Raw genomic sequence first — 15972 nt, 5'->3', positions numbered from 1 at the left:
AATCTTTAAAATATCAATAATACATAATAAGAAAAAAATCGACATGATTAATACTACAGCGACTAAGGCATTTGAAAGTAGACGTACAGATTTCACGACCAAGGCTCAGATTACGAAAACCAAAGCGGTAGATCAGGAAAAAGTTCACTCACACACTAATTCATGTCCATGCACAATATAAAAATGACTTCGGACGATTATGCCTGCTTCGAATATTGAAGTGACGTTCTCAATAAACACTTAAAAAAATTTATTTATCTATGCTGTATTTACAACATATGAATAACAGTTAAGAATACAAAGTCGAGAAGTGCGTATCCTTCACCATCCCTGAGAAGGATTGCTTATTGTGTGAGTATAAAATTGTCATAGAGTGATATATGAAAACCACAAGTCACTATGATGCTTTTCCTAACTCAATCTTTAACATCTTCGCAGAATGATATACCATAGCATCAATCAAGCTGGCAACTGTAATTGAAAGAAAAAGCGATAATTTATACGTTTAATACTTACATAATAAATCATGATACAATCGAGTTATAAGTTATTAAGCAGCAAAATTACAATTATAGATTCTTAGTGAATACCTGTGAATACACCACCGATAATTGCGCAGACACCAGTTAAAAAATGAGCGAAAGACCTAAAACAATGTAATGGATCCCCATAAGTATAAATATAACTAAATCAAACAAGTATTGAACAATATCCAATATACGAGTACTGCTGTTAGTGCTTGACTATAGCAATCATTCAATATATAATATGTGCTCTAGACAATTAATACCAAGTTGAGCAATTCTGTCTACCGTAATACGTACAATCTATAATTTGATCTTAGCAAATAAGTTTATCGCACTTACTTTCTTCTTTCGGCATACCGGATTATCATGGGAGAAAGTTCATACGAAATAAAGACGCCTGGAAGACCTTGCTCACCCATACTAAGTTTAATATACTTCAAATGCTTGGTTACTGAGTACTGGTTGCTTTTGACTTCCTAATTAAAAGAAATTCTTTCCAGAATAAGTAATCAAACCGTAAGCTAAGAAAGCATAAGTTTGAATAGATTTTACCTCGCCTTTTAACTTTTTATAAACGGTCGGAACGACTTTAATAAAGTATTGGTACATAGCTGAATCTAAAGAATTTATTCTCATTAATAAATAGTATTAGCGATAATAAAGACTTTCATGGTTTACCTTGATCAGAAGACATTCGATGGCCATCTAATGGATTTATAATTCCAGGAAATTCCTCTCCAAATGACAATTTGTGAATGGTATGAGACGTATTAAACTAGTTTTATGTACGTAGTGGGTCCAAATAAGAGTAAGATCAGCAATTCATTAGAACTCAAAAATACATTACTAGCAAAAAAGGCAGACTAATTTACTTTCACATTACCTTGCGTGATCCAAATGACTGCAAATCATGTACTAAATTAAGTAAAAGAAAAAGTTTATCTTACAAATCAATACTTGTCATGGAAGCTATGTGTAAATTGCCAAACTATGAAGTCAAGCGTTACCATGAACACGATGCTGTTGGAAACTCTTCCCAGGAGCGAAGTGAAAGTTACCAGCAACCTAAAATTGGTTCATTGGACAAAAAATCCTTAATAATAGTTCAAATGCTAAGACATAATTTCACGGAATATCTAGTAGGTTACTATATCACTACAATGCAAACTTGAAACTACCTTATTAACTTCTAAATAACCGAATACATTGCAACCTTCCTTTTCTTGCTCTTTTAACATTTGAGCCCATCCTTCTTCTTGACACTTCAAAGAAATTTATATCAATCATTAGAATTTGTATCAAATTCTAAATTCTATTTACAATATTAGTCAGAACGGTCATGCTTGCAAACTTTAAAAGTAAGATGCCACATCATTATAATGTTTTACGAATTTCCTACAATTAACAGTATGAATAAACAATGCCTATTTGATAACAACGAACCTGCTCTATACCTTCAGGGCTGGTTAAGGCCCAACCTTTTTTTCGGTAAGCTTCCCTGACATCTTCACATGAATTGCAACATCTGATACCGTGTAAAGATCACACAAGTAAACACAAAATCCAAAAAATTTCTTATGCTACAAATTTCGCACGGGTATAGAAATAATCTAACTTCATCTCAGCATTTTCAGCTCCATAGCAGGATCCACATTTAGTTTTATTCTTTTGAACAGCCTAGGAGATTAAAGGTAGTCATTCAGACAAATAGATCTATGCTATATCGAGCTCATCATTGACGTTCACTATTTGACCAGCTAACCTTAGAGTCGGTAGTTGTGTTGCTGATTTCTTAAATAAATGAATAATAAAATACGAATATAGCAGTTAAACAAGCAATCTGAACAAACAAAATGTAGCAACTGGTGTTAACATACTATAAAGACAAGTGCAGAAGAATGATATTTGCGGTAGCAATAGCAAAAACTACTTACTTTGCACTATAACATCTCCTGTAGGTTTACCATTCTCATCTATGCGCCGTTTCATTAAATTTTGCTTGATATCTAGTTGTTGCATACCAGCAACATCCATTGTATCTACACTAAGTACTTGAAATGTAAAAACAATCTTAAACTTGAGTACTAGATACCTCACTATTAGCTATATAATGAAATGTTAAACGAAGATTTAGATTTAGATAGAGATAAATTTCATCTACAGTTTTTACTTGCACATGCCATTTTCGGAAAGGTTACATTCATATATATCTTTATTTTTTCGCCTCTAGAAGTATCTACAAAGAGTTCCGAAGTTACCTACGAAGGAAAAATGAGATTAATCTGTGTTAGAATAAAAAATAGATATAGGTGTTATATTGGTGTGAAATGTGTGTACTATATTAAACACAGCGACCGTCTAAAAAAATTAATTTGATCGACTTATGATAATTTACAATATCCTATCTGACTTAGGTAAATACATCAATTTTAAAATAAAGACCGGATTATAAATAAAACATGTTGAAAAGCTAATCTTTGAATCTAAATACATTCTCGATTTACTCGTATACGTACTGTTAATGCAATACGGGACGAGTATTTTATGGTCAAAAAGTTATATACGATAGCTATCTATTTCTTACCTCAACCGATAAGTAATAATTCATCTCAGAGACAAATAGCAAGAGCATAATTACAGCACTTACGATGGTAACTGCGAAGAAAAAATAACAGTTAAGCACAGTATAGACATAGTAAGACTTCAATATCACGCAAAGATATTGCAGGGTACAGCATGTTCTGTTAAATAAATGTTCATCATTAATCAGACGTCGAAATTTATTTAATAATTATCTAAAATTTCCAGATTTTTCCTCAAGAACTATCAGTCGTCATTCTTAGAGGAACTAGCGGTAATCATATAAAGTTATATAAATTCAGATTGCTATAAGCTAAGATGCGTTAATGCAATCCCTAAGTTGTTTTTGCTATCTGGCTTTCGTGTAGAATGCATGTAATGTCTAGTGTATTTTTAAGGTAGTCGGTATATTAGGTTATTGTATGAACTGTAGTAATATAGGTAATAGTATAGGTTAGGTTGTACAATGGTGGATTAGTTATAAATATTTTACAAGACCTTGATTGAACAAAGAATTTGGATTCTAAGGTTCTAGAGTATCAGAGAATGACAGAAAATTTTAATTTACGCGATTTTAGCTATACCGATCTTTGAATTTTAAAAAGAGAGTTAATGTACTGTATATGGAAGCGAATAATCGTGAGTAAAGTACTGCTGGTAAATACTGTATGTACACTGTACAGCACAGCCTTCACGCTCTTTCGTATTTGAGATATGGGGGTTGGTATCGATATCTCCATTCGGGTTTACTTGTTTGTCAATCAGGGAAAAAGATAATAGATGATTCTTATTAGTAGTATTATTATACGATCAGAAATGCGGAGAGTATAAACTAGACAGGTTTCATCACTGTTCGCTCTCTGCCATAACTAGTACTGTAATTATCTTGTAAGCTGACAAGAGTACTCTAGTCAGTACCATTTCGAGATTAGAAAGCGAGACTTTGCTCACATGTCAACTGACTATTGTGGAATAAATCTATGCAAAAATGTTTGACTCGTATATTAATCCATATCGAGATTGAAAATCTGCTGATCTACAGCGATGTATGGATAAGAATTAGAGGGCTGGAACGATCATCAACGCTATTTACCACTTCGTCCACTTAATACTAATTGTTAGTATGATCCAAATAAATACAGTGCGGTTAAACCACAGTTTTATATAGTTGCATAAACTAGAGAAGAAGAGCCATTGTATAACTCAAGCTCATCCGTTACTCTTTTACGGTATCGAGATGATTATTACTGATATAAATGTATCAATCTACAGTATATTAATGCTTCTATAAGAAAAAGCAAAGTGGAAGTTTGTCTCCTGTTCCTGTTTATACTGTACAGTACGAATCTATCGATAGAATCCAAATGAACTCAATACCATTGTTCTACACTAAGTATTAAGTACCTCCTATTGCTTAAAAATACAATATTGAAACGCTTACTGGTTGCTCCACCGAATGTCCTTATCCTAAAATCTTCCAAGGTCTTTGGAAAAGCATCATACCTACGAAGAGATGTTAAAACCGATTTTGAGCTCATATCGCTCTACAAGATACCAGCACTTCTCCGATTTCGATGTCAAATGGATGTTGGATCGGAAGCGAATTTTGAAGCTCTAGCCGCAGCCACAGTATCAAGTATTAGTCTTACAGTATCTCGTACTGTACACTGTATGGCACTGGAGTGAAAATCACTATGTGCTACTGTACTATGTACTGTAGTACTGTCCTGGTATAGTAAATCCATGCACTGTACACTTTGAGTGGCTGTCGCTATTTTGCAGACCTGTTTGATACTGTAGAGTGTGCAGTAGTGCATGTATACGACATACAATAGGCGGTCGATTGACCACGACGATGATGGGGAGACAATCTGAACGATCGTTGTTGTAGAGCAGTGCTGTTAAGTTTGCTAATACGATCCAAAATTGAATGAAAGTCAAGAAGGATATTTTGTGTCTACTTTGCAAGTGTACACATTATATTGCTCCATTACGTTAAATAATTACTGTAGATGAGTATGGTTATTTTCATTTTTGTCATTGCTAAGACAATGGAGACTGCTAGCAAGCATTCTTCCCCTTTCTGTACCTATACGAGCGTATGCTTATTAGGGAATGCTGCAATATTGTCACCAAGGTCGAGGTATCAGCTTAAAATGTTGGATGAACTAAAATGCACATATGAGTATTAATAGACAAGCATGCTTTAATCCAATCAATCGATGCTTTAGTCATCTTTAAATTTTGAATAATCCAAATCAATCAAAATGGGCTACTTTGAACTAAGACTTTATTTACTTCAAGAAACGATAATACACTAAAGAGCCCTGTAACTGAACAAGTTACCGCCTTGAATTTTCTCATATTAATCTACACCTAAAGAGTCAAAAATGGAATTCCTTAAAAGTAGAACCTTAGGTGAAACAGCAACACCAAAAATATCACTCTTGTATTACTCATAATAACACCGACAATAGCTTGCATGGTTCCGGGATTCGTATAACTTAACCTCCCCAGTAGTAGAGAATAAAACTACAACCTGTAGAATAGATCTAATCTAATTTTATGTTTAGGGCTCACGAACTACTTGAATGACATCCTTCGATCGACTAGTATCGCTAAATAGATTTAACTAAACAGCGCCATAATTGCACTGTAAACGATTGCAAATGTATATGGAAACTTAAACATAAACTTGAAAAATATTAAATACTATATAAAATCGGGCTTTTAGTTCAATCTTGTTTGAAATCAATCAGTATAAGCATTGCCGGGAAACGTTTAGCAATATTAGATTTATTATGAAACGTCAAGAACTAAAAGAAATTATGACGATTTTAAAATCACTATCGTGAAGATAAAGTTATCGCCATATCGTTTCATTAATTCATTATCAATTATATTAGTAAGGCTAATACTTAATAATCAATTGCATATTTCAAAGGAATAATAAAATTAGATAAAAAGAACTATAGTGCCGAATTTACTTCAGCGCAACAACACAGATTCCAAATATTAGCCACAGCAATCTCCTCGAAAGTTTCAATTACAGCACTATCGAACAATACAGGTTATCAAAAAGGTAAATCATAATAAATTTAGCACGTTAAGATGCAACGCCAAAGATTTTATGATCGATAATCAGGGATACGCTTAAAGACGTCCTGATGCAACGGCATCTTGATACGATTGGCCTGCATCTGGTTTTTCATCAGGATAAAGTTTAATCATATCATCGATTCGTAGTATAGTAATAGCAGCTTCAGTGGCAAACTTTAAACTCTTAGTTTTACTGATAGTTGGTTCTAAAACACCAGCACCTTTGTTATCTCTAATTATCCCATCAACCAAATCCAAACCCATCCTTTGGATAGAAAATACTTACAATTAGCAAATATTGCTTAATATAACTTAAACGTCATATAAGTAAACAATGCAAAATACCATTTAAGACTTGCAAGCTTAGAATCCGTTTGCGAGCTACTGTGGCATGCTCTTAACTTTGCTACAAGTTCAGTTGCATCTTGAGCCGCGTTAACACTCAACGTTTTCGGTATAACCAATAGGGATCTAGCAAATTCCGCAATAGCGAGTTGTTCCCTGGAACTCTATTCAATATAAATTGTAATGAATAGGTATTAATTTTACTATCATAGAGTCATAAGTGAATCATTAACCGCTCACCAGTGAAGTAGCGAAATTTTCTAAGTATATCGATAAAGCCGCCTCAACAGCCCCACCACCAGGAACTACAGCATTCGATTCAATTACGCGCCGAACGACACACAAAGCATCATGAATCGACCTGTCCATTTCGTCTAGCATGAAATCGTTCGCTCCTCGAAGGATCATAGAAGCAGCCATACGAGACTTTGGCCTATGCAATAGATATATCGATTTATATTTAGTACTAACCATTAATAATTAATAAATAACAATTACACTTCAATACAAGTTCATCTTACTCTTTGATAACAATAAGTTCATCATCACAAATCTTATCTTGGACAACTTCACCAGCTTCACCAAGCATGGACGCTTCAAAGCTTTCCTCACCATCAAGGTTAGCGAGCGTCAACAACATGGTTGCTGCACAAATCAAGACATGCTTATATCACTTTAACTTCCAGTACAATGATTCAAATTTATTCTATAAATTACTTTCTGTTCTGAATTATCAATACGACCAATCATGTTATATACCTCCTGTTGCTTTTGCTATACGCTTCATATCAATCTTAGTTACACGTCGTACAGCCATAGCTTTAGCTTCCACGAAATATTTCAGACACAAATCATCAATTCCACCAGTACAAAGAACAACATTTGCTCCAGTTTTTAATATCTTAGTGATTCTTTCTTTCGTGATATCGGACTCCCTACGATAATTAATGATAGATCAATAATATTGCAAAAATTACAAATTTTCGCAGTTTTAACAGTACGCTACTTATTAAATGGTATTATTTCACGGACCGTTTACGTATAGCGTCCAACTTTTGGGGATCATCTACAATAACGTGCACACCTAATTTCATTTTAACCTTTTGTAAACTAAAATCCAGGCAAGCTATTTTTGCTTTTACAACCTTTTTGGTCATAGCTACCCAATAGAATAGAAATACTCATTAATAAACAAGTACAGTATTAATTAATGGGTCATTATTTCGCAATTACCTTGAGATGCCACTGTACAATTGAGGGCATAACCGCGAACTAATTCGCTTTCCAGGGAACTCTGTCCATGTGCTTTAAGGATATTTACAGCTTTAATAGGACATCGGATTTCTCCTTTTGCATTCGTCCTCTTAACAGCTAGAGCAGCATCGACAACCATTTTAGAAAAAAAATCCGAATCCCTATCATGCAAAAGTTATAGAGGATTACGATACCGATCGTCCTTTGCTATTATCAATAATACCAAAATAACTTTCAAAATAATTCTTACTGAACAAAACTTACTTGACTAATTTACAGTACAGTATAAGACAACGATACCTTATCTAATTATATTTACTTTTAGCTTACAAAATCCCTATCGGTGACTAACACAATTCCTTACTGCTGTATATATCTATACGATATCTATATGTACACATTGTAAACTAAAAAAAAAAATGATTTTACTGAGCATGAATTTATGTCTGCCCGTACATTCCAATTAGTTTAGATGACATGGATGTTTTAGCGGCGTTTATAAGACATTCACTTCCTAATTCTTCTACTGATACGCTAAGATGTTCGTTAATATACTTGCAAGCTTCCCTGGAAAGTATAAAAATAAACTTTAATCGCACAATAGCAACATTGTATTACGAATACGTTTCTGATACTTACTTGCAAGCAAGCCTATAGCCACTAATTATAGAAGTCGGATGAATCTTGTTCTTAACTAATTGTTCAGCATTTTTTAAAAGTTCAGCGGCGACAATTACCTAAAAGAATTCAAGTTACAATAAAGAACACCAACTAAATATCACACGATTTAGTATGGAATACTTTATGACGTAAAATGCTATTAGCATTACCACTGATGTAGTTCCATCTCCAACTTCTTGATCTTGCAAATCTGCAAGCTCTACAAGAATCTTTGCCGCTGGATGCTCAACTTCTAACATTTTTAATACGGTAGCACCATCGTTAGTTATTGTTACATCTCCGACTTCATCAACTAGCATCTTGTCCAAGCCTACTGGTCCTAATGAACTCTTGACAATATTGGCAATCGAAAGCGCAGCAGTAACTAAGACGATCAAATAGACAATTATAATTACTATTTAGAAATTTTATACGGGTTCCAATTACTCTAATTAGTCAATACAACATTTTGTTTCTGCATAAACATTTTAGGATAATCCAATAGTTGCGTCGTTATACTTCCACACAGAAATTGGTAATGACTGCCTCACCTGAGGTAATGATGTTGGTATAAACAAAATTGATGATGATATACGTGTATACTTCAATGCGTAAATAACAAGTTATACCAATATACTGTACAAGAACTGAAAGGTTTTCCTTGGCACAAAACATGCTACAGTATTCAATCCAAATATTACTCCCAATACTTTGAGACAGTCCAAGAAGTATTTTACGAATTTTACTACTTTTTCACTGTATCAGTCTACAGCCATAACCACAGTAAATCAGAACATGGCAGTAGAAATTCTGTAATAATTAACTATTCCAAATTTGTTACAGAGCGTATTACAGCAATTCATTTATAATAATAGTACTGCACTTTTTAAGTAAAGCAACGGTATTAGGTCGTAAGGTAGATTATTCTCTTATGGTGCAACGAGAAATACTCCACGTTCAAATCAATTCCTATACAGAAACATGCCGGTTCAACGTAATGACTACAGTCAGAAGGTTGTATTGTAGTCACACACAGTATACTGTATGCACTATATACGATGGAAGTGCTTGATGGAACGATTCAATTAGACATTTCTTCGAACGTTACTCTTCAACAACACTTCAGCATTAACAAACTAGGAATAGCGTCTATATCTACAGCATTTTTCTAATCATAATTAGGTAAGACGCATAAACCGTTTTTGTCGAGTAGAGCAGTCTTGATACTTTATGAGTTTAATTGTATTTGATCCAATTGCAAATACCTAAGGAAATGCCGTAACGAACAGCTGGCAATGACTTGCAATAACTACGGCAATGGCGAGATCCTATCTCATATACGGCGATATGTTCATACATAAAACATAATCGCAGATCTAGGTAGCTAGGATTTTAAGAATTGCTGCATGTGGAATAATCATTCCCGCAGTAGAATAGTAGTTACAAGACTGGCTATACGTATCATTATGCTGTATGATTCATTCAAATTTCCAACGCTGCTATCATCAAAATCCACTTGTTCAGAGTCCAAATCTACTGTACGTTAGCGTCAAGCTTCAGTTTTCTCTGGAGCCGTACTCAAGTACTCAATTACTATCGATACAGCCAGTATAATCGATTCCAACCGCTTGTTTGTCATATTAAAAAATAGTAGACAGATACTAATATCTACATGATCAATTTCTCTTCATTTATGTTCACTAATAACTGTAGTCATGACGAGTACATACTGTCCATCTACGAGTGCCGCTCTCCGATTCTACGCGTATCTCTATCGCTGTTGACGGCGTTACTTATAGTTAATGAATATCTATATCATGTTAGCTAGTAATTCAGTAGATTCATCTAAAAATTACACAATTTATATCATTCCCTATAACTATGGCAATTACCATTCTGAGAACGAATATTTGCGCCACTTGTCCTTTCTCCACCCACTGCTAAAGGAGTTACAGTCGCCGCCATGTTCTATTTGCACGAGGATACGTCTAGCACGCGATGAACAGTTCAAACAGAGCTAGAAGCAGAAGCGCGATTTCTAGTCTAAGGTCATAGCGCAGTACTATAACAGTGTGTATGGTACAGTATAGCACTGTGCTGCAGGAATTACAGTACTAAACACTAACGTCCCTACAGTACACAATGTAAAGTACTGTGGTATACGATGACATCCTTTTTAATAGATGAACATAGTACACAATACACTTCTAGCAAAAACAATGTCACAAGCTGAAGCCCTATCGACAGTGGCAAAAACCCTAGCAGCATTTGTCTGACCGAAGTGACATATGGGATTGAAAGACCATGTCTGTCTGTCTGTGTGTCGTAGTAACCAACTGACGGTCTGTTCTGGTTCTATAGTGATGCAGTAAACTGGATGCCATTTCATGCAGCAGCTTGTAAAGACATACCGTACTTCCACTTACGAGTAGTATAGAACAATCATCAAGCCTGGCTAAGTAACAGAATATTCTCTACATTTTTGACTATTTAATTACTCCCCAAGATTGAAATCTTACTTGAACGTACTTTATTTACCGTACAACTTTCAGTTTCTACCGTCAAGTCAAATCCTACCATATTTTCCCCCTTAGCCTAATCTTGACGTTTGCGCCATCTTCATCTGCTGTTACTAAAATGCAGCACGAAAATGAATAGAAAGCTCCATTACTATCTATAATAGCATTATCATTACTTTTATATATACAGTATATAAGATAAGAAAAAGGAGGAACGAATGTGGTTAAGATATCAATCGAAGCGAATTACTTTCAGTAGTGTAATAATCACCATCATTTTGGTTCTGTTCTGTAATTTAACTGATTCACGACAATGTAAACTAATACGATTACCAGATTCACGGATCCACGATCAAGGTAGCAGCCCTAGCTTCCGCCACAGTCTGGACCATCACGTTGTACTGGGCGAAATAGTTTCCGCTGAAGATCAGTCATTCACCTCTCTCGTTGGACGATCATGCAGTCTTCTACACGATTCAAGTTTACTACCCGATTCTCGCCTATATTTGCTACCTACGCATCAAGTAAGCCAAATGATTAATTAAACTATTACTTCGTAAATCTACAGTATACAATGCTACATATTGAACGTAGTTACTGCAAGTTTGATTAGACACTGATATTGTCTTGCTGGATGTAAAAAATGTAATTTAATAATACTAGTTGACAGTCCTACTTAAACGTTGCCTATTGTAGCCGTGCGTGCACTGCACACTAGACATCTATCGTAAATTTGTATCTTGTAAGCTAAATATTCAATTATCATCGAGACAACGTATTGATGTATAAAAACTACAGTAGGTATTTGCTTTTATACCTTTTATAATAAAAAACTAGACTAATTTGGGGGGCCGCTTTAGTGGCTCTTCACTCGATGCTTAGCCAGTAAATTCATTCACCAAACTCAAACCTTTTCACATTCCGCTTATGGTGTACCATCTAAAGTTTCCTTACTCTCATAGTTAACTTACTCTTGGTTCTGTAATGATACTTTAGGTACAAAGTACCTTTCTAATTGATGATTTAAATATCATTTATACCACAATCAAAGCCACGGAAGCTTAGTGTTATTGACTGCTGCTTTACATTCGTACGACAAACTTCAATCAATCTGTCATTTAGATCATCGAAATAGCGGTACACTTCGTTCATGCATTCATGAGATTTAAGTTGGCAAAGCTGTATAAGTAAATCGCCATTAATAGATACCGTAAGGTTTAGCCTTGGATTACTCAATTCCAGAACTGAGTAGTCTATGGATAACCATCCTAAGGCGTTCAGCTTATTTGTACGTATAAACAGACAGTAACGCATAATAACGTTGAAAATATTACCACTGCTTCATACTACTATTCATAAATATCTCAAATCTAGTAGCACAGCTTTATAATTACGTACAATACAATATATGACTACAACAAATACTTCAAAACCCTAACAAAAGACTTATCATACAACAAAAAAGCTTTCGCAAACACACGGTAAAATGTTAATTAAAAAAAATATCCCGATTTTCGATGATTTGCGCTTACATTAGAATTGTTGATGCTAATATTATTCTTATAGTTATAAGCAGCAGTAGACATGATAGAATCTATTGCAATACTTGAAATATAAGTAAAACCATACACCAATGATATAATTGTGAGTTGTAAGCCATAACTTGTAATTCTCTAACCCTATCTGGCGTACAAATCGTAACTTCAATAGTCAGTTATTACACGATAATTTCGTAATATACTGTACAGTACAGTACTGTAGGGCTATCATATAATATACGAATAATATCTGGTAGTAACTTAGAAATTTGGGCTGTAGCCGTAGTATTATAGATCTTCAAGAATTGATATCTTAATTTAATTTTTCTATATACCACTACGTATTTCTAATGTATCATGATATGTATATTTCTTCCTTTAAGCGATTATATCTGGCGGTCGCGCAGTATTCCAATCCGAAGACAATAGAAAAGCTTGCTACCTTAGTGCATAAGACACAACTACGTTGCGGTCGCTTCTATTATTGCAACATTAATGTAATCAAAGAATACCAAGGTAAACATACAGTATACGGGTATTGAATATCTTATCACACGCATATATACTTATTGTCATTATTAGAAGCTTAGAAAGACAAAACAGTAAAGTATATGCAGTCCAGCCTTCAGTCTATGAGCTTTAAATTCGTATTGTAAAGTTTCGTACACCCTGCAGTAGATATTGTGAAGTCAGATTAATTACAAAGTTCAACAATATTTGATTGCTAAGGACTAATGTTGTTACTGCAGCATTATACGATATCGTAGTGTTATAAATTCATTAAACTATGTTGTACTATGAAAGCGGTAATCATATTAAACACCAGCCTCGTCTACACATTCATCAGCAGACAATGGTCACATGCTAGCAAAAAGAAGTATCCACGCCTTAATGGGAGATGATGATCATCCATATGGTTTATTTAATAGCTACTGGACAATAATTGCAACCAGTATCATGGTAATGATTGTTACTATCGTTGTTGGATTCCTATGTGCCCGTAACACCAGTAAATCTCAAGATTCTCAATTGTCACCAAGGTAAGCATTATTGGAAGGTAATGTATACATGATTTTTTTGAATAATTTATAAGTAAAATCTTAAAGTAACGATATTTTTAATTTGTATTACGTACAATTAAACAAATTGTCAAATTAGAATATACAAGCTAAGATGTATTATATCTTCTAACGCACTCATTCGTATATGTATACCTATGTAACAGCGACAAGGACGTGGAAAAAACTACAGCAAGTGATACTAGCAGAAAGGTGTGTACTGTTTACTACAAAGAATTACCACAAATAACTGTATTACCTTAGCTAACATTCCTGAATATATAATATTCGCTAAGCTATTTATAAAATATTCCTACATTTAGCAACCCGAAAGCAGTAATGACAAAACTACAAAGTCCACGGTTACTAGTGATTCCATTCCACCTCAAGTATCAAAACCTAGTTCAAGTTCACAAAGTAGGCCAAAATTGAAATCAAAGTCGAATGCACCAGGTTTACTAGCCTCGCGCTATTTCATTGTTTCATTCTATAGTCATGCCTGCTCAGAGTAATTTTATAACTTTTTGAACAGTTTTAGAATCTGATAGAGCAACAGCCACTGCTGCAGTTGACTCACCGCCAGCTATGACGAGCAATCAGAAAGAAGCCAATAATTCCGATAAGTCATCAGTATTGAAAGAAACAGATATTCTGGATGATGACTATCCTACTCAGTCCCCGGCCTCCAATTCTGATCAAGAAACAACAATTTCTGTGTCAACTCAAGACAAAACCAACTCTATAGAATCTCCTTACGCAAACGTCAGCTCCACAATGTCAAGTAAGGATTCTGTGGAAAAAACTACCGAAGCCTCAGAAAATGCCAACAGTAGCGACGAAAAAACTCCGAAAAATTATCCAGTGATTCCAGTGTTAAAAATTCAATAACGATTACTGCACCTCGCGTTTATGAAGAACTGCAGTTCAAAGATGCTACCCCTAGTGAAAATACTAGTACCGTTACTAACCCTGTTGCGAAGCCAAATCGATCAGCACCTATTACCGGAAAACAACCCGTAAATAACTCTAGTATAGCGAACAGAAAGCTACCCGATATTCCTCGTATTAAAAATCCAGATGTTATATATGCTCAAATAATTAAGACGCGTCCGATATCGATCGACTGTTCGACTACCAGCGTAAGCAAACTAATGGAAGAATCTAGTACATACAGAGGAAGAGTTGGTCGCTCCAAGACTTTGAATCCAAGGTCGGTTTCTTCTCCGTATCCTCCAAGATCGCCCTGGGCAGAAGATGATTTAGCACTAAGTCAGAGTATCCAGAGCAAAACACTAGAAAATAAATTAGCGCCTGGTGCTTCTCCTCTTACAGACAACCCTGAGAACTCAGCTACCACAGCTACTGCCAAAAAAATATCCTATTCTTTGAAAGATATCGATAGCAGTGGATATGCTATAATAAAAAAGAAGATTTCGTCATTAGTAACTATGCCAGCAAATATCACCAATGACGATTTAGAGAATAATGTAGTAAAGGTAGAGGATATAGAAACTTTTGGAATGGGTAGTAAGGAAGAAGAACCGTATGAAGATGTCGATAAATTACTATCAATTAAACAAATAGAAGTGATTCAGGACAAATCAAATGACGACATTGCATCTAATTAAATTAAATTAATTGATTTTTAGAGATTTTGTTTCAACATTTACATGTCACATTTGCCGCGGTTAAAATAAGTATTATTTAAAGGATGCAATATTTGTTTGAAATCATTGACTTGAAGATTATATTAATTGATTCATTACACTTTCTCAAATACTGGCTACTTTACCGCGATCTGATGATACCTACTAATTAATAATAATTTTTAAAAAATTGATAGTATTTCTATCTGGTAAGAAAATGTTATTCGATAATAATGATACCTGCTTTATGATCGAGCAGCGATATATCAATTACTATGCCTTCGATTTAATATGTAATTACTTTTACCTTTGAATTGTGATGTTTCTTTTTACTGAAGCTAAAAGATATTTATATACTAATACAGATTTATTTAGTGATATATTGCGTGTAAAATGTTGTTCTGAATCATTAATTAACCATCATAGGCTTGACTGTTTACTGCTTACCGCTATAATTTATATATAATCAAATCAATTGAATGGTGTATTATGATTCCGTGAATGAATACCAACCTCATCAATCACCTCAGCATCCTATGCCCTTTATAATGATGAGGATGGAGATACCATATTCAAGTAAAAACCCATGTTTCAAGTTGTTTAAATTTAATAGGTAAAATCACTCGTGTCAATGGCAATACTTTATGTATGACGTTGTGCGTATCAAGTAGCGCAATTGTAATCGGAAAATATGTGTAAGATGTCATTTATAGATTTTATAGCGTTGGACAGTATTAGTATTTTTC

General features: G+C 34.4%; 3 protein-coding genes across 3 annotated transcripts; 1 reads left to right on the top strand and 2 right to left on the bottom strand.

Annotated features, from left to right (window-relative positions):
* Positions 1-397: 397 nt before the first annotated feature.
* On the bottom strand, positions 398-4645 carry TRIADDRAFT_37998 (uncharacterized protein; the record flags this gene model as incomplete). The annotated part of the gene is made up of 14 exons (XM_002114169.1): positions 398-471; positions 591-646; positions 867-1003; positions 1080-1144; positions 1206-1302; positions 1411-1442; positions 1535-1592; positions 1703-1789; positions 1971-2052; positions 2143-2204; positions 2475-2578; positions 2698-2785; positions 3112-3182; positions 4549-4645. 14 exons carry the CDS (start codon positions 4643-4645, stop codon positions 398-400), a joined length of 1110 nt encoding a protein of 369 aa, XP_002114205.1.
* Positions 4646-5915: 1270 nt separating this feature from the next.
* On the bottom strand, positions 5916-10430 carry TRIADDRAFT_63350 (uncharacterized protein; the record flags this gene model as incomplete). The annotated part of the gene is made up of 11 exons (XM_002114168.1): positions 5916-6471; positions 6552-6715; positions 6792-6984; positions 7073-7196; positions 7311-7486; positions 7584-7710; positions 7785-7966; positions 8262-8372; positions 8445-8542; positions 8636-8850; positions 10358-10430. The coding sequence occupies 11 exons, from the start codon at positions 10428-10430 to the stop codon at positions 6261-6263; spliced, it is 1674 nt and encodes a 557-aa protein (XP_002114204.1). The 3' UTR covers positions 5916-6260.
* A 2983-nt stretch (positions 10431-13413) lies between these two features.
* Positions 13414-15208, top strand: TRIADDRAFT_58428 (uncharacterized protein; the record flags this gene model as incomplete). Its single annotated transcript, XM_002114484.1, has 5 exons — positions 13414-13562; positions 13748-13793; positions 13904-14033; positions 14113-14361; positions 14496-15208. 5 exons carry the CDS (start codon positions 13414-13416, stop codon positions 15206-15208), a joined length of 1287 nt encoding a protein of 428 aa, XP_002114520.1.
* Positions 15209-15972: the final 764 nt, after the last annotated feature.

The sequence above is a fragment of the Trichoplax adhaerens genome, genomic scaffold, assembly GCF_000150275.1.
Source record: "Trichoplax adhaerens TRIADscaffold_7 genomic scaffold, whole genome shotgun sequence".
Lineage (NCBI taxonomy): Eukaryota > Metazoa > Placozoa > Uniplacotomia > Trichoplacea > Trichoplacidae > Trichoplax > Trichoplax adhaerens.
The sequence above is the reverse complement of the archived record's forward strand: the minus strand, read 5'-3'. Positions and strand labels throughout refer to the sequence as shown.